This window comes from Heterodontus francisci, chromosome 8 (assembly GCF_036365525.1).
Source record: "Heterodontus francisci isolate sHetFra1 chromosome 8, sHetFra1.hap1, whole genome shotgun sequence".
Lineage (NCBI taxonomy): Eukaryota > Metazoa > Chordata > Chondrichthyes > Heterodontiformes > Heterodontidae > Heterodontus > Heterodontus francisci.
The window spans coordinates 121715092-121736521 of NC_090378.1; the positions used below are offsets into that span (position 1 = coordinate 121715092).

At 44.6% G+C, this 21430-nt stretch overlaps 1 protein-coding gene across 1 annotated transcript in view; it reads right to left on the bottom strand.

Annotated features, from left to right (window-relative positions):
- Positions 1-21430, bottom strand: part of LOC137373259 (ral guanine nucleotide dissociation stimulator-like 1) — a 59362-nt gene that overhangs the window by 12322 nt on the left and 25610 nt on the right. Inside the window, exons 7-15 of the mRNA XM_068038109.1 lie at positions 20949-21164; positions 16737-16840; positions 13669-13741; positions 12691-12793; positions 9937-10037; positions 8648-8724; positions 7761-7833; positions 2135-2218; positions 1486-1518 (exon numbers count right to left, since the gene is read on the bottom strand). Of these exons, the coding sequence (XP_067894210.1) occupies positions 1486-1518; positions 2135-2218; positions 7761-7833; positions 8648-8724; positions 9937-10037; positions 12691-12793; positions 13669-13741; positions 16737-16840; positions 20949-21164 (864 nt within the window). The remainder of the gene's footprint in view (positions 1-1485; positions 1519-2134; positions 2219-7760; positions 7834-8647; positions 8725-9936; positions 10038-12690; positions 12794-13668; positions 13742-16736; positions 16841-20948; positions 21165-21430) is intronic.

The following is a 21430-nucleotide window of genomic DNA, read 5'->3' on the forward strand; positions in this document are numbered from 1 at the left end:
CTGCAGTGTTTTCTTTTGATCACTTACGATGGGCCAAAGGGCCTGTTTCTGTGCTGTATAACACTACGACTCGATGACTTGTGGGTTCTCTGCTACATCTTGTATTCAGTGACAGTTTGACAGATAAAAGGGAAAGACTTTTCCTATCAAACGTTGACAACAGCATGTTACTGTTGGGATATAAAGTGTAAGCCAGTATTCATCAGGCCCATTAAAATATACACACTTTATAATCATCCACTGCTTAGAGCAGCCATTTGATAGATTTATAGCCCCAATTTTAACCTATTCACCTCACTGGAATCTTACAGGTTTGGGACAGATGCCCATTTTGCATCCCAGTTGATTTTATGATCTATTGAAGTCAAACTGAGCAGGGCAGTTACTGCATCTTACCTGAACCCACTCAATTCCCGGGCTAGGCTAAAATTGGAACTCACGTTACACTTTTAGAAATGAAATTTCACTGCTTTCCACATCGTCAAGTTCTTATCATGTTATCATTTTCAGGTTCTCTGCAGAATGCTGTGACATGAAATGAAATTGCTTCAAATATCCTCAACAAAAACCTTGGCAATAAATGCATGTTTGAAAAGTTGGTACCAGCAACATCAGAAATGTGAAGGAAAAATGCCCATCACCGGTGATAACCTAGGAGCTGCACTTGGAATCTCTGATGTGTCATGAATGTAACTGATGTCTATCTTCTGAAGGAAAATACTGTGTGAAATATTGAGAAATTATTCATCCGCTTTCATGATTAATGAAAAACTTGCAGTCGCACCGAGACATAATTCAGTAATAATCTCAATCACGTATCAACACTGGGTACAGGCTGTACCGGCAATAACTGCTGAAAGGTAAATTACATCAAGTTAACAACACAGAAAAAGGCTATTTGGCCAGCTGGTCTGTGTCAGTGTTTATATTTCTTCCACCGACTTCATCTGACCTGATCTGAATATCGTTTTATTTCTTTCTCCCACATGCCCACAGCCAAATACTTGCAAGTTGATAGGTAAATTGGCCATTGTAAGTTGCCCCTAGTGTAGGTAGGTGGTAGGAGAATGGTGGGGATGTGGTAGGGAATATGGGATTAATGTAGGATTAGTATAAATGGGTGGTTGTTGGTAGGCACAGACTCGGTGGGCCGAAGGGCCTGTTTCAGTGCTGTATCTCTAAATAAATAAATAAATGCACTTATCTAGCTTCCCCTGAAAGACATCTACGCTATTCATCACAACTACTGCCTGAGGTAGCAAGTTCTGCACTCTAACCACTCTCTGTGTAAAGAAGTTTCTCATGAATTCTTTATTGGATTTACTAGTAACTACTTACGGCCCCTAGTTTTGGAATCCCCCCACCCCCTCACTGAACCCCCCACCACTATCCAAGTGAAAAAGAAAGCCCAATAACATTTAAGGGCATGTTTTCACCCCACACACAACTTTGAAAGTTTTTCAAAATGTAGTAATTCATACTAACCCTTCGTTTCTTTTCAAAATTGATCAAATCACCCTACAGGAGAGAAATAAGGACAAAAAACATGAATGCGATTTGTAGAAAGGTTAGATTGTACGACAAAATTATGGGCTTGAATGGTCAAGAGCGAAATACAACCCTGTAAACTTGGCTCCAAATTAGTATGCGGTCAAAACTCAATCATGTATACAACACCAAAGGTGTAATAGATGCACTGCCAAGTCATTATTTCATAAAATAGACAAGTCCTTCTCTGCAGTCAAATTCATCAACATCAATTTGATTATATAAGTCAGTAGCTATTTGAGAATGAAATGGTGTGTGATGTCCAATTAACTGAAAATTACCTGCACACAATAAAATTGGGCAATTTATGCAAAATTTTCAGGATACGGAAAAAATAGGGCTATATTCATAACCAGCTGCGTAGCAACTAGTGTGCGCTTCATTTACAGTGTTTGATTCACAGTGCAAAGCATTAAATTACAATAGCCATGCATATACTTTTTCTCATGTCTGCCTTTGATCAATCTCAGTAGTTATTTTATTGTTGCTTTTATTCTCATCTTCAAGAAACCTGCATTGATACGGTTACTATAGCAACCATCAGCAAAACAGGAATCCCAACATGTGGTAAAACAAACAGACTTACAACATAATCTGGAAGTGCAGTGTCCAGCATTGTGAGATCGGTGAGGAATGTGCCCAGGTAAGGCACAGTTCCTTGCATCACATCCTATAAAATAGAGGCAAATTTGTTCAACCCATTTTGAATGTGTTAATTGCCACATTTCCTGAACATACTACCCATAATTAACTTGTTCCCTTTAGTATGCATCAAAATCAATTTGCAACCAGAACATTCAGAACATTTAATACAGAATGGTATAATGATACAAAGCTTGATCCACATAGACCAGGAAAGTTTGATTCCTAGTCTGTACTGTGTTAACCATCTCAATCTTTGGGTAACTTTGTCATGTGAGCTCTTCCACACGTTACTGTTATAAATAACATTAACCATTCTTGCTTATTATGAACACTTCAGTTATATACAAAGATAATGCACATAAACAGCATTGGTTAAATACAATATTGTCTCTTTCAACCCTAAACCACAGGCAGTTCACTTATTTGTAAATACAGGCAAAACATTAGATTGTCCTCTATCTTTTTTTTCTTCTTTTTCTCCTCATCTCCTAAAATTGACTGAATTAATGGCTGGAACCTGGTACAACCCGAGGCCATCCTTCATTTGGTAACCTAGGTGATGACTGTTTGTAGCCTATTCCATTAGAGGGCATCACCGCTGAGCTCATTTGGCTCCTCATCTGATACTCAGATATGCAACATTCCAGCAGGAGCGAATGGACAGCTATCAGGAACTCAGCTAGTTTTGTATAATTTTACAATACAGAAGGGTGTTCAGAAAAACATAAGATAACGTATCAGCCCCAGGAGCTTGCTCTGCCATTCAATAGGGTCATGGCTGATCTCAGACCTCAACTCCACTTTCCTGAGTGATCCTCACATCCCGGGATTCCCTCGGGGTCCAAAAATATATTGATGTCAGCTTTGAATATAGTCAGCAACTGAACATCCACAACTTTCTGGGGTTGAGAATTCCAAAGATTCACAACATGTAGTGAAAAAAATTCTCTTTATCTCAGTCCTAAATGGCTGACCCCTTATTCTGTGACTGTGCCCCAGGGTATTCGACTCCCCAACCAGGGGAAAAACAGCCTCTCAGCACCTATGCTCCCAAACCCTCTCAGAATCTTGTGTTTCAATGAGATCACTTCTCATTCTTCTAAACTCAAGACAGTTTAGTGCTTGTCATGAAGACCCCCATGTGCCAAGTATGAGGCATTTAATTTTTATCATATGAACATTAATTTTAAACTGTTGCTGAAGAAATGACTTGCCTAACAAGATCACAAGACATTTGGCTGGAGGACATTTGCATACTAAGAGACAGTGCTTGTGGAGACAAAGCAACTACTCCTTTGGTCCAATTAACCCAAATGGATTTTGATCACCAGACATTAAAGGTGTAAGGACTCACATTCCAGGGTCTGCTCAGAATCCACAAATGCAGGAGTGGTTAAACCAGCTGGTCACATGACTGACCTGCTGGTCCAAGCATTTTTGAAGTACACACAGGACAGTTTGAAGACAGACTGCAGATTGCAACTGGACCTGGAGCAAGAGGGCCTCTCTCCTGGATGGCTCTCTCTCGCTTTCTCACAAGCCTCCGCACCCTCGAAAGTCACTTAAACCTCAAGAGAGAGAAGACTCCTACATCAAAACAAGTTAAAGTGTGCACTGAGCCCCAACGAAGAGCAAGACTTACCGGCAACCAAAGACTCCACATTGAAGTCAAAGGATTGTAAATACACCCAGCCATTGCCTCAAATTTTTCCCCTTATTCTTTCTACTTTTTCTGTCTCTATCTGCTTGTGTGTTTATCACATAAGCATGTTATCGTGGTCGCGTAGCCTATTCGTAGTCGCTAACCGGATTAGAGTTTAAAGTTAATAAACTTCCACCTTTCTTGTTTAAATCTAAGAAAACCTGATGGATTTCTTTGCCTTACAATTGGAAAGTAGTGAACAAGGATTCACTGAGGGGGGAGCTGCAACACAGTGGGCGGAATTTTATTTGGGTGCCGCGCTGTGCAGTGGCTCCCTTTAAACTTGGTGGGGTGCCCACATTCAGCTGCTGCCAGAAAGCCCCGGTGATATTTCATGCGGGGGCTCATTAGCATCACTGCGCTGAGCACCACCCTCCCAACCCCCATATTACATGGGGAGAGGTGTGACATTGGGCGCAGTGAGAGACCTTTTGACAGCTGTTTAGCGGGTGCTGGGGCCTATTTAATGCGTCCCAGCACCTGTTTCCTGACAGCTGTCAAAGTAATATTTAGCTCACTGTTGAAGAGTGGGGCTGCAGTCAATCTGGCAGCAAAGCAGAAAGTGCTGGAGAAACTCAGCAGGTCAGCCAGCATCTGTGGAGAGTGAAGCAAAGTTAACTTGACCAAGTTCACAGAGCAATGCAAATACGTCTTTCACTTAATGTTCCTCGCCAACATCTGTGTCCTTTTCTCTGTGTGAATGATGTGTGCCAGCACCTAGCGCCAATGTCACATCCCTTTGCACCATTAGCCCTTCAGGAGAGCCAATGTATGCAATAACATCATTTCTACGCCACCATTACTCATGAACGTCTCCAGTGATATGGACATTCACTCGCTCAGCTGCTGCCTCTGATGATTTACACAGGGATGTTGCAGATGTTGCAGAGCTTTCCCAGAGTAGTCCCAGATCCCCTCCCTCCTCCCTTCCATAATGCAGAGTGAGACTCCTCTAATCCCCCCTCCCTCCTCCCTTCCATAATGCAGAGTGAGACCCCTGAAAACACAACTTACCTTCCATCGTGAAAACATCTGCTTCTGAAAACCCGTCAGCTTTTCTGTTCAGAACATGATGGCACGTGATAGCTGCCCGTTCAATTTAAAATCTGGAAGTGTCCATGAAGAGGCGGCGGGCTGCATAATCTGCAGAGGTAAGTACCGTTTTACATATCTTCATTGGGGTGTCGCCACCGAGCGACGGGGGTGGGGGGAGCAGGGTGGATGGGCCGCAACAAGGTCCCCCCGCCATCAATAATTTGTGGTGGGCCCTTCTCGACGTCGCAGGTTGAGGCGGGCCTCTCCCTGCAGAATTTTACCGGCCCCTGTACTGCGACCCACGGTATCAAGGGGCCGGTAAAATACAGCCCGTGTTTGAAAATTAAACCCTGTTCTGGTCAAACCAGGCAAAGGCTGGGAGGGAACCCCTGGACCCCTTTCTCACCTGGTCATAACAGAAATTTGGGTGGTAGCATCTGGAATTGATCCACAGGCAAGCGAGCAAATTGGAAGTGGGAAGTCAAATTGATCCCAATCAAAAAGAGAAAAGATTTCAATCCAGGTTTTCTTGTGGTTGTGTGTGCTAGTGTACGAACTTGTCTGCGATTGAAGCCAGTCGTTCCCCAAGCCAGGGTGAAGTAACTTGTGATAAGTTAAAAGCACTGTCTGGAAAAGTTGAGAAAAATGGCTGAGCAGTGTGGGATCACTGTCCATGACAAGGCTAGAAAGTCTGAACTCCTAAGACTAGTGGCCAAACATTTTTCCTGTGAATCTGAAGAAGCAGAAACTGGGTTAGAATTAAGCCCTGACAGGGTATTGTGAGCAAAGCGACAATTGGAACAGAGGAAACCTGAATTTGAGGAAAGAGAAAAAGAGAGAGAGAGACAGGAGAGAGAGAAAGAAAGAGCATTCCAGAAAGAATGCGAAGACAGAGAGCTGAGGCGACTTGAGTTAACTAGGTGGCGACAGAGTAACACCAGTGAAATCATGGCCAATATGGAGGACCGTAATTCAGGGCTGTGTTCAGAATTATTAAAACATTTTCCCAACTGATCCCAAAATTCAATGAGGGAGACGTGGAAGCGATTTTTGTTACTTTTGAAAAACTGGCAAGGCAGTTAAAGTGGCCTGTTGAGGCTTGGATGCTGCAGATACAAAGCAAGTTAATAGGAAAAGCCCATGAGCTTTATTCCATGTTGCCAGATGAGAGTTCATCAGATTATGGACTGGCAAAAAATGCTATCCTTGGGGCATATGAGTTAGTACTGGAAGCCTACCACCAAAAGTTTAGAAACCTCAAGAAGCAGGCTGATCAAACTTTCCTGGAGTTTGACAGAAGTAAGCAGCTGGCTTTTGAACCAGTGGCTGAGGGCTCCGAAAGTGCAGCTCAACAAGGAAAATCTCAGAGAAGTGACTTTGCTCGAGGAATTTAAAAACTCTCTCCCACTCTCCATAAAGACACATGTCGAAGAACAGAAGGTTCAAAGAGCCCGGCAAGCCGCAGTGCTGGCTAATGAATTTGCTCTCATTTATCAGTTGGTTCTCCAGGGGAAAACCATTCCTCGTCATCTCCACAAATCTGAAAAGGACAAAGGGTGGGAAGGTGATAGAAGCCCAAGCAATCCTGAGAGGGAAAGAAAAGCAGGAGACACAGGGGCCTCTCCTCCAGCCAAAAAGGAAGGTGCTGTAAGTAGGAGTGAGCACCTGTGTGCTTCCATTGTAATAAAGCAGGGCATCTGACAGCTGACTGCTGGAGACAAAAGAGAAAACCTGTAGGGTTAATCAGGGCACAGCCGCTCAGTGAAGGAGAAGGGACCCTGATGGAAAGAACAGCAGAACAAGCTGTGGCTTTAACTGCAGTAAGAATCAGACCCAGGAAGCCTACCGCTGCAAGTGCAGGAAAATTTAATAGGATTTTAGAAGGTTATCAGGGTGTTGTGTCTGAAGGGAGAGTAACCCCACACCCCTCGAGTGGGAAACGCAAGCCCATAGTAATCCTCAGGGACACAAGGGCCATTAGATCCCTTTTACTGGGAAAAGGCCTGACCTTTCCCCCAGAGAGTGCAATAAACATCAGAATGGTGGTGAATGGTATTGGAGGGCAGTGTATGCCTGTACCTTTACAGTGGGTGCACTTGGAGTGCGACCTAGTTTCGGGACCGGTGACTGTAAGGATTGTCCCTAGTTTGCCTGTGAATGAGGTTGACCTGCTCCTAGGTAATGATCTGGCAGGGATGAAGGTGGTAGCTTCCCCAGTAGTGAAAGACAGACTGCAGGAGTTGAGAAAGACAGGGCAGTGGCAGAAGGTGGCCCCTGCAGTTTCCCTGAATGTGTAGTGAATCAAGCCATGAGCAAACCAGCTCCCTGAGAGGAGACTGAATTGGCACTGCAGGCAGATGACCATGAGGTCTGTCTGTTTGAGACTTTCTTTGGAAAGTTAGAAGACCCAGGAATGAATTAAATGAATCTTCCCTAGCCAAGGCTCAGCGAGCTGACCCAGTATTGTGAGAGTTAGCACAGGCTGCCCAGTCTGAAATTGAAGCAGAGGGAGTCCCTAACTGCTACTATTTAAAGAATGAGGTACTGATGAGGAAATAGAGTTCTCCTTACAGACCTGAGAGCAAGGAGTGGACAGTAGTTCATCAGTTAGTGGTGCCGCAGAGGTACCGGAGAGAAATATTAAGAAGGGCACACGAGATTACAGTGGCTGTACATATCAGTATACGAAATACCAAAGCCCACATAAGACAGTGTTTTGACTGGCTAAAACGCCACAAAGATGTGGTGGAATACTGTAGGACTTGTCACATGTGCCAGGTTGAGGGTAAACCCCAACCTACAGTGAAATCTGACCCTGCCAGATCATTACCCAAGCATCCCTAAGTCCTTTATTGGTGTTTGTAGGACCCTCCAGCAGAGGGCTGGTGAACTGGAAGGGAACCCTGTCGAGAACAAAAGGGCACAGGCAGGCACACAGCTGGCGAAAGGGGCAAAGAAACCAAGAGGGCAGGTTAAAGAAATCCCAAATAGAAACCCCTACCGTCCGGTCAGCCAACCCCAAAATATTTAAAAAGTTAGACCCCACATCCTCCCATGTAAATGCAGACACTAGAAGCACCCCACCAGAGATGCTAACAGCATTTACAGGAACCTGCAGAGACAAAGAAAGTCCTCAAGAGGGCAGAGAAACCATGAGGGTGATGCTTCACCAAGTCGAGGTGCCACATTGGAGTGCAGCAGAATCTGGACAAATACCTGCAATCAGGAGTGTACCAGATGTGAAAGGGAAGATTAGCAAGGAATCCTCCCCCACAGTCAGGGGAAAAGGGAACCAACCATCCCCTAAGGTGAAAAGCCCTTGTATGACTCCTCAAAGCACTGAAAGAGAGTTCAAAGTAGAACCGCCCACTGCCGACGCCCATAAGCGGAACTCCCACTTAGAGCTAATTAAATCTAACTCTCCCCCTGCAGACCCTAACAAGAACAAAGACACCCTAGGCAGTCATGGAAATGCGCAAACTGAAAAACTTCCCCAAAAATCACATGTTTACTGGGATGCCAAAAAGGGCAGGTTAAAACAGCACTGCTACCAAGAAGAAATAGGCTGTCACAACTGTTAGGAATTCTGAATGAATGAGAGAGATGTATGTGTGTTTTCCTGGACTTATCTTCTCTCTGATCCCTTTTCATGAAATGTTCTTTTAAAAAAATATCGTATCTCATTCCACTGGGTATGGAGGTGTCGAAGACCCCCACCTGCCAAGAATGAGGCACATTAATTTTGTCATATGAACAGTAATTTTGAATTGTTGCTGGAGTGAAGAGATGACTTGCTTAAAGAGATCAACAAATATTTGGCTGAAGGACCATTTGCATACTAAAAGACAGTGCTTGTGGAGACAAAGCAACTACTCCCTTGTCCAATTAACCCAAATGGATTTTGATGATCAGACATTGAAAGTGAAAGAAAACTCGCATTCCAGGATCAGCTAAGATGATAGAATCCACAAATGCAGGCACGGTTAAACCAGCTGGTCACATGACGAACCTGCTGGTCCAAGCATTTTTGAAGGACGCGCAGGACAGTTTGAAGACAGACTGCAGATTGCAACTGAACCTGGAGCAAGAGAGCTTCTCTGCTGGTTGCCTCTCTCTCGCTTTCTCACAAGCTTCTAGACCTACTGAAGTCGCTTAAACCTCAAGAGAGAGAAGACTCCGACATCGAAACAAGTTAAAGTGTGCACTGGACCCCAACGAACAACAAGACTTACCAGCAATCAAAGACTCCACGTTGAAGTCGAAGGACTGTAAATACACCCAGCCTCAAACTTTTTCCCTTTATTCTTTCTACTTTTTCTGTTTGTATCTGTGTGTGTGTTTATCGCGTATGCACGCTAGCGTGGTCACATCGCAAATTTGTAGTTGTTAATTGGATTAGAGTTTATGGTTAATAAGCTTCCACCTTTCTTGTCTAAATCTAAGATTTCTTTGCCTTACAATTGGAAAGCTGTGAACAGGGGAGCTAAAACACTGTGTTTTTAAAATTAAACTGTGTTACGGTTGAACCAGGCAAAGGCTGAGAGGGAACCCCTCGATCTCTTTCTCACCCGGTCATAACATACTACTCAATCTGTACAACCCTCTCATCCCAGGAACCAATCTATTTAGTCTGCCACAGCTGTGATGCCTCTCTGAATGATCTATTTTGTCCAGATCAAGGTTGTCAAACATTTTTTTTATTTGTTCATAGGATGTCGGCATCGCTGGCTAGGCCAGCATTTATTGCCCATCCCTAATTGCCCACTGAAAACATTTAAGAGTCAGCCACATTGCTGTGGGTCAGGCGTCACATGTCGGCCAGACCAGATAAAGATGGCAGATTTCCTTCCCTAAAGGACATTAGTGAACAATATGGCTTTGCAACAATTGACAATGGTTTCACCATCACCATTAGATTAACTTTTAATTCCAGATTTATGAATTGGATTCAAATCTCACCCCATCTGCCATGGTGGGATTTAAACCCATTTCCCCAGATCATTTGCCTGCGTGTCTGGATTACTGGTCCAGTGACATTCCACTCCGCCACCACCTCCACCATACAGCCTAAGGGCCAGAATTGGCCCACCAAAGGTTTCCATCCAGCCTGCAAATGTATTTCAGAAATATGTCATTTCACATTGTCTTCTTAGAGTTCAGAAAAATTGAGCATCTGACAGTCTGCTTTTAGAACTCAGATTCATATCTTTCTAACAAAAATACTACATTTAGTCCATTTCAAATACAGAACAAAAAGCTACATTTAAAATCAATAAGGAATTAGACAGAAAACCCATGCGTTGACTATTTTCTGACTGTAACAATGAGCAGTGTTGTGGCAATTTGGCACAAAGAGTTTTATAACTAACCAATATCAGGATTAATTGCAAGTGGAGGAATGAAATAGATAAAAATGAATGGACAATGAGCATGATGAGAGAGTTAGGAGAGATGACTGAAAACTTGGTTGCAAAGATGGGATTTCAGAAGGTTTTTGAAGCTGGAGAGAAGTGGAGGCGGTCAGGAAATTAAGGCGTTCCAAAGTTGGGCTGAAGCAACTGAATGCTCTGCAACCAATGGTGCAGTGAAGAGAGGGGGTGTATGTAAAAGAAAATAGAGATGGGTGAAGGATTGGGAGTGGAAGTAGGAAGTTTCAGGAAATAGGCAGAACAAGGCTGTAAAGATTTGAAAATTTGTATTTTAAGTTCAGTACATTGGGGATAGGGAGCCAATGAAGGTCAGTGGAGGGAATGACCGACTCGCAGGATTGTGTACCGGCTGGTGTGAACCATGTTTAAATTTATGGAGGCTGAATGACGGGAAGATGTAAGAAACATCTAGTCAAGGCATCAAAAACAGGTTTAAAGGTCCCAGGGAGATGGAGAGAAGTCGGCGTGGAGGCGTGTGATGATGTAAAAGCACAAGCAAGTGGTCTTGGTGATGGAGGGGATGTGACGTTTAGGTCTAGATGAAACAGTATATAAAGACTTTTCACAGTCCAGTTCAATCTAAGCAAGGAAGGAAGCTACAGCAGAAGCCAAAAACCATGGCTTCTCGGTATCATCGTGGTGATAAAGATGCCAGATACTACACCCTATGCAGAGGACTTGGTTGAGTGTGTTAGGTGCCTAATGTTTCCTAAAACACACAAGACACAGTGAACACTTGCTACAACTGGCAGAGAAGCCATTATACGAATGGGAGACTTTCTTCATGTTCATAACGACTGTGTTGGCCATTCAGCCCAATCATTCTATTTAAAATCCTATTGAACATTTTATTCACTTTATTGATTTGAATTAATGTGTTTAAAAACGGGAAGTGTGGAGGAGGTAAAAAAAATTCTCCTCATGGAGCCAAGTACTGAACAACAGCTTGGTGGTAGCAAGGTCGATTGGTGGGGCAGGGGGGTGGGGGAGTTGGCAGTGGGTTGGGTGGTGGTGGGTGTGAGGAAAGATTTAGGCGAATGGTTCCAGGGATGGGGGATTTCAGTTATGTGGATAGATTGGAGAAGCTGGGGTTGTTCTCTTTAGAGAAGGTTGAGAAGAGATTTGATAGAGGTGTCTAAAACCATGAGGGGTCAAAACAAAGTAGATAGAGTGAAATTTTTCTCATTGGGCAGAATGCTCGAGAACCAGAGGACACGGATTTAAGGTGAATGGCAAAAGAACCAAAGGTGACATGAGGAAATACTTTTTTTTTGAAGGCAGTAAGTGGTTACGATCTGGAATGCAGCAGCTGAAATGGTGGTGGAGCAGGTTCAATCATGACTTTCTAAAGGAAATTGGATAAGAACCTGAAGAGAAAAAAATTGCAGGGTTACAGGAAAGGGTGGGGTAGTGGGACGAACTAAACTGCTCTTGTAGAACCGGCAAGGGCTCAATGGGTCAGATGGTCTCCTGTCCTGTAACTATTCTGTGATTCTGAGTAGGATGAGGAGAGAAGAATGGAGTTGTTGTAATTCCTAGAAGTCTAAAAAACATGTGCTCGAGGTGAAACATGTTTTTTTGGATAAAAACACAAATACAATTTGGCGAAACTGATTTGTTGTTGGACTGCCAAACACAGTAAGGCAAAAAAAGTTACTTCATCAACTCATTTTTTTGTATAACAGCAGCAGGCAAGCCTTTCAAACCTCTCAATTTGATTGAACACATTTTGCTCTTTTTCAGACACCGAGGAGGGAATTTTATGTTCTCCCCCATGACGGGTTTGGAGACGGGGAGACCATGTAATCGGGTGGGGTGGTGGCCAGTGGGTCCCCGCTGCCTCCCCACCTCCGCCATAATTAAGTGTGGGATAGGAAGGCCTGTGAACGGCCTTCCTGCCCCACCGCCAATTAATGCCCAATTAATGGCCTCATCCCACTGCCATCGCAATCAGCCAAGTGGCAGGCGGCCCTGGGGAGCACAGTAAGAAAACCAAGTGGGATGCTTTCCGGCTCCAGGGCGGAGGAGGGGGGCTTGAATTAGGGACCTGGCATCAGGTTGGGGGGTATGTTGATAGCTACCCCCATGCCCTTTCTGCCAAACCCCATACACTGCCCTACCCCACACCCCCATACCACGAGACCCCTCCCGCCCTGACCTACCTGTGGTCTGGGTCCAGCGCTACTCCACTGGCAGCAGCAACAGCCTCTGTGGTGGCGCTGCTCAGTTAAACAGCTGCTGGCCTGAGTGGCTGGCAGCTCTCAGAGGGCGGGACGTCCGTCACCAGGGTCCTTGACCCAGTGGAAGGCCCGTCTTTGTCCAGTTAAGTACCTAATTGGCACTTGATTCGGCAGGCCTCCCTCAGAAGTAACGACATGGGGTTCTCACTAGCACTTTTGCTGGACATCGAGATCCCCATTGCCCAGATTAAATGCTGGCCCAAGGGTCAGGTGTTACATGTCAATTTCAAAATGTGGTCAATGTGTTTTCCCAGTTCGGCCTTTTTTTTCAAAACTCTAACTTTGGTAAACTTAGTTGTCTTTCAGAGCTTTCAAAATATTCTGATAGTACCACCAAAAATCCATCAAATGTTTTTGCTATGCACACGAGAGAACAAGAGTTGTTCTGAAAGTGGTCTTAGTCCATATGGCATATTCAGTATTCTCTGGAACTTACTGAAGAAGATGCAAGATGCTCTAATTTGTGTCTGTTTTGGCACAAACTATTTGAAATTAGATAATCATAGCCTGAAGTATTCAACGAACAAAGCAATATTCTAAATATGTCCCAGTTCCCATGCAGTTACTTATCCTTATTATACAGAACAAACAGGAAAAGGAAGAAAAACAGGTGATCATTCAACTAATAATTACTTATGGGAACCAATTAAATGTGTACGTGCCCCACCTTGCATTTAAAAGGCCCTCCCACTGCACAAAGCAAAAGGAAAAATCATTGGCACAAATCCCACTTTAAACTTTGTTGAAGAGTTCAAATTTTAAAGGTAGATTCTCTTTCTGTGTTTATTACTGAGTTTACATCATTGTCAACATACCCTTGTTAGAAGTATGTTTATTTAAATAGTTAATTATAATATCTACCTCCATTATATGTATCGAGACTGACAGAAGCTTTGAAGACTTGAGCCAAGCCAGACCACCGAGTACACAGTTTACATTTCGCCAGCTGCCTGATCGATTGACAACACCCATATGCAGTCAGCCACCAGTTTAACAGATTGCAGGTATTATTTTTAAACACTGAACACCCGATGAATACGGATAAACTGGACCAAGTGCAACATCTTACCTCTTCACCCAGATGATAATCAATTCGATGGCAGCATTGTTCCTCAAGCTCCTCGAACAATCCCATGCTGCTCCTAATCAAGAGAATGAGACAAATTAATCATGAGAGAATAGAGGCAGATTAATCAATGGCTGTCAAAGACTCAGACATGTAGCAGCAAACATAGAAACATAGAAAATAGGAGCAGGAGTAGGCCATTTGGCCCTTCGAGCCTGCTCCACCATTCATTATGATCATGGCTGATCATCCAACTCAGTAACCTGTTTCTGCTTTCGCCCCATAACCTTTGATCCCTTTCGCCCCAAGAGCTATATCTAACTCCTTCTTGAAGACATACAATGTTTTGGCCTCAACTGCTTTCTGTGATAACGAATTTCACAGGTTCACCATTCTTTGGGTGAAGAAATTTCTCCTCATCTCAGTCCTGAATGGTTTACCCTGTATCCTTAGACTATGACCCCTGGTTCTGGACTCCCCCACCATTGGGAACATCCTTCCTGCATCTACCCTGTCAAGTCCTGTTAGAATTTTATAGGTTTCTCTGAGATTCCCCCCTCACTCTTCTGAACTCCAGCGAATATAATCCTAACCGACTCAATCTCTCTTCATACGTCAGTCCCGCCATCCCAGGAATCAGTCTGGAAAACCTTTGCTGCACTCCCTCGAGCAAGAACATCCTTCCTCAGATAAGGAGACCAAAACTGCACACAATATTCCAGGTGTGGCACCACCAAGGCCCTGTATAATTGCAGCAAGACATCCCTGCTCCAGTACTCGAATCCTCTCACTATGAAGGCCAACATACCATTTGCCTTTTTTACCGCCTGTTGGACCTGCATGCTTATCTTCAGCGACTGGTGTACGAGAACACCCAGGTCTCGTTGCATATTTCCCTCTCTCAGTTTATAGCCGTTCAGATAATAATCTGCCTTCCTGTTTTTGCTACCAAAGTGGATAACCTCACATTTATCCACATTATACTGCATCTGCCTTGCATTTACCCACTCACTCAACTTGTCCAAATCACCCTGAAGCCTCTCTGCATCCTCCTCACTAGTTACCCTCCCTCCCAGTTTTGTGTCAGCTGCAAATTTGGAGATATTACATTTAGTTCCCTCATCTAAATCATGAATATATATTCTGAATAGATGGGGTCCTCGCATCGATCCCTGTGGTACCACACTAGTCATTGCCTGCCATTCGGAAAAAGACCCAATGTTCCCTACTCTTTGTTTCCTGTCTGCCAACCAATTTTCTATCCCTCACAATCCCATGCGCTTTAATTTTACATGCTAATCTCTTATGTGAGATTTTGTCGAAAGCCTTCTGAAAGTCCAAACAAAACACATCCACTGGCTCCCCCTCATCAATTCTACTCGTTTTATCCTCGAAGAATTCTAGTAGATTTGTCAAGCATGATTTCCCTTTCGTAAATCCATGCTGACTCTGTCCGATTCTACCACTGTTATCCAAGTGCTCTGCTATAAAATCTTTGATAATGGACTCTAGAATTTTCCCCACTACCAACGTCAGGCTGACTGGTCAATAATTCCCTGCTTTCTTTCTATCTCCCTTTTAAATAGTGGGGTTACATTAACTATCCTCCAATCTGTAGGAACTGTTCCAGAGTCGATAGAATCTTGGAAGATGACCACCAATGCATCTACTATTTCTGGGGCCACTTCCTTAAGTACTCTGGGATGCAGACCATCAGGCCCTGGGGGTTTATCGGCCTTCAATCCCATCAATTTCCCCAACACCATTTCTCTACTAATACTGATTTCCTACAGTTCTTCTCTCTCACTAAACCCTGTGTTCCCTAACATTTCTGGTATGATATTTGTGTCTTCCTTTGTGAAGACAGAACCAAAGTATGCATTTAGTTGGTCAGCCATTTCTTTGTTCCCCATAATAAATCCCCCTGTTTCTGACCGTAAGGGACCTTTATTTGTCTTCACTAATCTTTTTCTCTTCACATACCTAGAGAAACTTTTACAGTCGGTTTTTATGTTCCCTGCAAGCTTGCTCTCGTACTCTATTTTCCCCTTCTTAATCAGAGATAATGGGGGGTTGAAAAGGGTTTAAGTATTTCTCAGAACTAAATGCAATGCAGGGCATTAGCTAGCTTTTTGTAAATCTCCTGGCAGAACTTTCAAGAAACCTAAAAATTCAGACAGGATCAAATTGTCTGTGGCAACGTGCTTTAAAGGATTTAGCGCACTTCCTCAGGAGATAAAAGATTGTGTCAAACCACCATCGTACATCACTGGACACTAAAGGCCTACTCAGGTCAGGAAAAAGAACCCGACCTGAACCCGACCGAACCACAGCCGACCCAAGCACGACCCAATCCCTCCGATTTTGCCCCGAGCCCAACCCAACCCAAGCCTGACCTCAACTCGACCCCCCCCGAGCCCAACCTGACCATCCCTTTACTTAATTCAGGAAGCTGCAGCGCATGCGTGATGATGTCATGGTGACGTCACTCGCTCACTGCGCAGACTCAGTTTCGTCCCGATCTCCCAGCTGAGGTAAGTTTTTTAATTTCAATACTTACCTGCAGAGCACTTACCGTGTGTGTCCGACCCGACCCAAGCCGAGCCCGACCTGGACTCGGCCTGGCTCCACCCGACCCGAGCCTGAAAGCCGGACCTGGAAGAGGAGCCCGACCCGACCCGAAACCGACACATGTCGTCGGGTCCTGTTGGGTTCAGGTCAGGTAGCAGCCCTTTACTGGACACAACATATCCACAGAGGGAGTATTTTATGGCCAGTTACATCTAACAGCAGATCAATTTTGGAACACAATACTTTAAAGTTTAAGTTGCTGAACAGTTTTATTATTCTACTGAAGAAAACTGCTCAGTAACTCACATTCTCGAGCAAAAGGAAGACAGACTTCTGGCAATGAGCCAGTTGTTAGAGGTGCACCATAGTGTCTCTGGTAGCCCTGCCAACACATCTAGAATCTGAAGCTCACTGTGCAAGGAAGCTCAGGGTAGAATCTGCAACTCATCATCACATTTTTATGACAAACATTACATGGCTACTTTGGAAAAGGAACTTACTTTGACACAGCAGCCCAAGTCTTCCTCAATTTATAAATTGGGCTGGACTGCAGGGCTGCAACAATGGCCCGGAGTGAGGAGTAATTGTTAATTGTTCTGGATTTCTAGAAGGACAACAAGAGAGTTCTTTGTAAATACCAGTGCCTGCTAGTTTCCTGATACCTCAGACTTTTGAACTGTTCTACCAAAAAGGTCAGCTGTGAAAATAACAGCATTAAAAACAGATTCATGGAAAAAACAATTTCACACTTCTTGACAACTCACAGTTTGCTATTCACTTATTTTGATGCTATAACAAGCTCTTCAGTTCATCATCTGTCAATTTTTGATGGGTGGTCTACAGCTATGGTGATTGACACCGAAGGAGACTTCAGAATGAGCATGACCCAGACACAGACTCTTTTAGGGAGTGGTGGGGTGTTCTTTTTGTTCATTCATGAGATGTGGGCATCGCTGGCTTGGCCAGCATTTATTGCCCATCTCTGATTGCCCTTGAGAAGGTGGTGATGAGCTGCCTTCTTGAACTGCTGCAGTCCATGTGGGGTAGGCACACCCACAGTGCTGTTAAGAAGGGAGTTCCAGGATTTTGACCCAGCGACAGTGAAGGAATGACAGTATAATTCCAAGTCAGGATGGTGTGTGGATTGGAGGGGAACTTGCAGGTGGTGGTGTTCCCAAGCATCTGCTGTCCTTGTCCTTCTAGGTGGTAGACGACGCGGGTTTGGAAGGTGCTGTCTAAGGAGTCTTGATGCGTTGCTGCAGTACACCCTGTAGATGGCACACGCTGCTGCCATTGTGCGTCGGTGGTTGAGGAAGTGAATGTTTGCGGATGGCGTGCCAATCAAGTGGGCTGCTTTGTCCTGGATGGTGTTGAGCTTCTTGAGTGTTGTTGGAACTGCACCCATCCAGGCAAGGGGAGAGTATTCCATTATACTCCTGATTTTTGCCTTGTAGATGGTGGACAGTCTTTGGGGAATCAGGAGATGAGTTATTCGCCGCAGGATTCCCAGCCTCTGACTTGTTCTTGCAGCCATGGTATTTACATGGCTACTCCAGTTCAGTTTTTAGCCAATGGTAACCCCTAGGATGTTGATAGTGGGGTTTCAGCGATCGTAATGCCATTGAATGTCAAGGGGAGATGGTTGGTTTCTCTCTTGTTGGAGATGGTCATTGTCTGGCACTTACGTGGCGCAAATGTGATTTGCCATTTATCAGCCCAAGCCTGGATATTGTCCAGGTCTTGCTGCATTTCTACACAGACAGCTTCAGTATCTGCAGAGTAACAAATGATGCTGAACATGGTGCAATCATCAGCAAACATCCCCACCTCTGACCTTAGGATTGAAGGAAGGTCATTGATGAACTAGCTGTAGATGGTTGGGCCTCGGACACTACCCCGAGGGACTCCTGCAATCATGTTCTAAAGCTGAGATGATTGGCCTCCAACAACCACTACCATCTTCCTTTACGCTAAGTATGACTCCCTCCATCACCGACGCACAGTGGCAGCAGTGTGTACCATCTACAAGATGCACTGCAGCAATGCACCAAGGCTCCTTAGACAGTACCTTCCAAACCCGCGACCTCTACCAACTAGAAGGACAAGGGCAGCAAATACATGGGAACACCACCACTCCCTGCAAGTTCCCCTCCAAGTCACACACCATCCTGACATGGAACTATATCGCCATTTCTTCACTGTCGCTGGGTCAAAATCCTGGAACTCCCTTCCTAACAACACTGTGGGTATACCTACCCCAAAGGGACAGCAGCGGTTCAAGAAGGCAGTTCACCACCACCTTCTCAAGGGCAATTAGGGATGGGCAATAAATGCTGGCCTGGCCAGTGATGCCCACATCCCATGAATTAATAAAAAAAAAGTGGAGAGTTTTCCCCCCGATTCCCATTGACTCCAGTTTTGCGAGGGCTCCTTGATGCCATACACGGTCAAATGCTGCCTTGATGTCAAGTGCAGTCATTCTCACCTCACCTCTTGAGGTTAGATCTTTTGTCCAAGTTTGAACCAAGGCTGTAATGAGGTCAGAAACTGAGTGGCTCTGGCGGAACACAAACTGAGCGTCAGTGAGCAGATTATTGCTAAGCAAGCGCTGCTTGATAGCACTGTCAATGACACCTTCCATCACGTTACTGATGACTGTGAGTAGACTGATGGGGCAGTAATTGGCCGGGTTGAACTTGTCGTGCTTTTTGTGTATAGGACATACCTGAGCAATTTTCCACATTGCCGGGTAGATACCAGTGTTATAGCTGTACTGGAACACCTTGGCTTGGGCGCACAGGTCTTCAGTACTATTGCCAGAATGTTGTCAGGGCTCATAGCCTTTGCAGTATCCAGTGCCTTCAGTCATTTCTTGATATCATGCGGAGTGAATTGAATTGGCTGAAGACTGGCATCTGTGATGCTGGGGACTTCAAGAGGAGGCCAAAATAGATCATCAACTCGGCACTTCTAGCTGAAGATTATTGCAAATGTGATTTGCCACTTATCAGCCCAAGCCTGGATACTGTCCAGGTCTTGCTGCATTTCTACACATTTCTACATTGATCAAGCAGCTGAAGGGCCTTATCTTTGCACTTGTGCTCGGCTCCCCCATTATTGAGGATAAGGATATTTGTGGAGCCTCCTCCTCCAGTAATTTGTTTAATTGTCCACCACCATTCACGACTGGATGTGGCAGGACTGCAGAGCTTAGATTTGATCCGTAGGTTATGGAATCGCTTAGCTCTGTCTATTGCATGCTGCTTACGAAGTTTGGCACACAAGTAGTTCTGGGTTCTAGCTTCACCAAGTCGATACCTCATTTTGAGGTATGCCTGGTGCTGCTCCTAGCATGCCCTCCTGCACTCCTCATTGAACCAGAGTTGGTCTCCTGGCTTGATGGTAGAGTGGAGGATATGCTGGGCCATGAAGTTACAGATTGTGGTTGAGTACAGTTCTGCTGTTACTGATGGCCCACAGTGCCTCATGGTTGCTCACTTTGGCATTGCTAGATCTGTTTGAAGTCTATCTAATTTAGCACAGTGGGAGTGCCACACAACACGATAGAGGGTATCCTCAACGCGAAGGTGGCACTTCATCTCCACAAGGACTGTGCGGTGGTCACTTCTACCCTACTGTCATGGACAGATGCATCTGCAGCAGGCAGACTGGTGAGGACGAGGTCAAGTATGTTTTTCCCTCTTGTTGGTTCCCTCACCACCTGCCCCAGACCCAGTATCGTAACTTTGTCCTTTAGGGCTCGGCCAGCTTGGTCAGGAGTGGTGATATCAAGCCACTCTTGTTGATGGACATTGAAGCCCCTTATCCAAAATACATTCTGTGCCCTTGCCATCTTCAGTGGTTCTCCAAGTGCTGTTCAACCTGGAGGAGTACTGATTCATCAGCTGAGGAAGGGTGGTAGGTGGAAATCAGCAGGACGTTTCCTTGCCCATGTTTGACCTGATGCCATGAGACTCAAAGGGCAACTCCCTCCCAACTGTATACCACTGTGCCGCCACCTCTGCTAGGTCTGTCCTGCCGGTGGAACAGGACATACGCGGGGATGGTGATGGCGGTGTCTGGGACATCGTAATGTGGGGGGGGGAAAGAGGGGAGGGGGAAGCCTTCCTGTTCATTGTATTTGGCTGATGAATAATAAATTGTAATGTCTAGTGTAAAGAGCTGATGGGCAGGACTGGCAGCACAAGATAACCATCTAAAGAAAAGCATACAAAAATCAGAAAACCAAATGCACTTCTATTTGCTACGTTTGGACTAAAATAAAACTGTTGATACTGAGTTAGCTAATCTCAGCCAAGACAGCAGCGAGAGTGTCCTCCATGCACTTGGCCCAATGGTGGCAGAGAGAAAAATAAGTCAGTCAAAATTCCCACTCTTTATCACTTTCCAATCATACCTGTAGGAATGTGCGTATATTCAGGTATAGGGCAAAGACAAAGTTTAGCAGAATGGAAATAGTGCCAGGATTCACCATTCTACAGAAGCATTCAAACTCTTCTTCCTCATAAACCTCCCTTGCTCAGATCTTCCCTCTCCAACAATCTAATAAGTTTTCAAAACCTGAGCTTAACATCTAATCACCGATTCCTGAGCTGCTTGGTCTTGACTTATAGGCTCTCTTCCACCTTGGTGGCTTCCCTTACTGTAGCCTTTGGCCTTTCATATAGTCTCATCGATAAACAACGCAGTACCTCAGCAATAGTGATCCACTTCTGAAGCAACCTGGCTCTCTGGTCTGGCTTCAGATTTCGGTCTTTTAGGATGCTGCTGATCACACATTTAGTGATGTTATTAAATTGTGTGATTGTGGCCCGGATGGTTGTCGCCAGGTGCTGATTTTGTTTTTTGTGGCGCTGTGACCAGATGCAGCCCAGGCAGTGGTGGATCACTACTTTCTTGAACAGTTCCTGATCAAAAGTGAAAAAGACAAAGACTAAAGATGTTTCCAGTACCATGGACCACTTAAACACTGCAGTACAAACAAAAATTATCCATTTAAAGGTCAAATAGCCATGCTGCTTTGCAATAACATAATGTCATACTAGGCCCCCACCTGCCAGGAATAAGGTACATCAATATTGTCAAGAACATTGATTTATAACTTGTTGGAGCAAGGAAATAACTTGTTAAACAGATCAGTCGTGGCTGAAAAAAAACATTTACATACTAACAG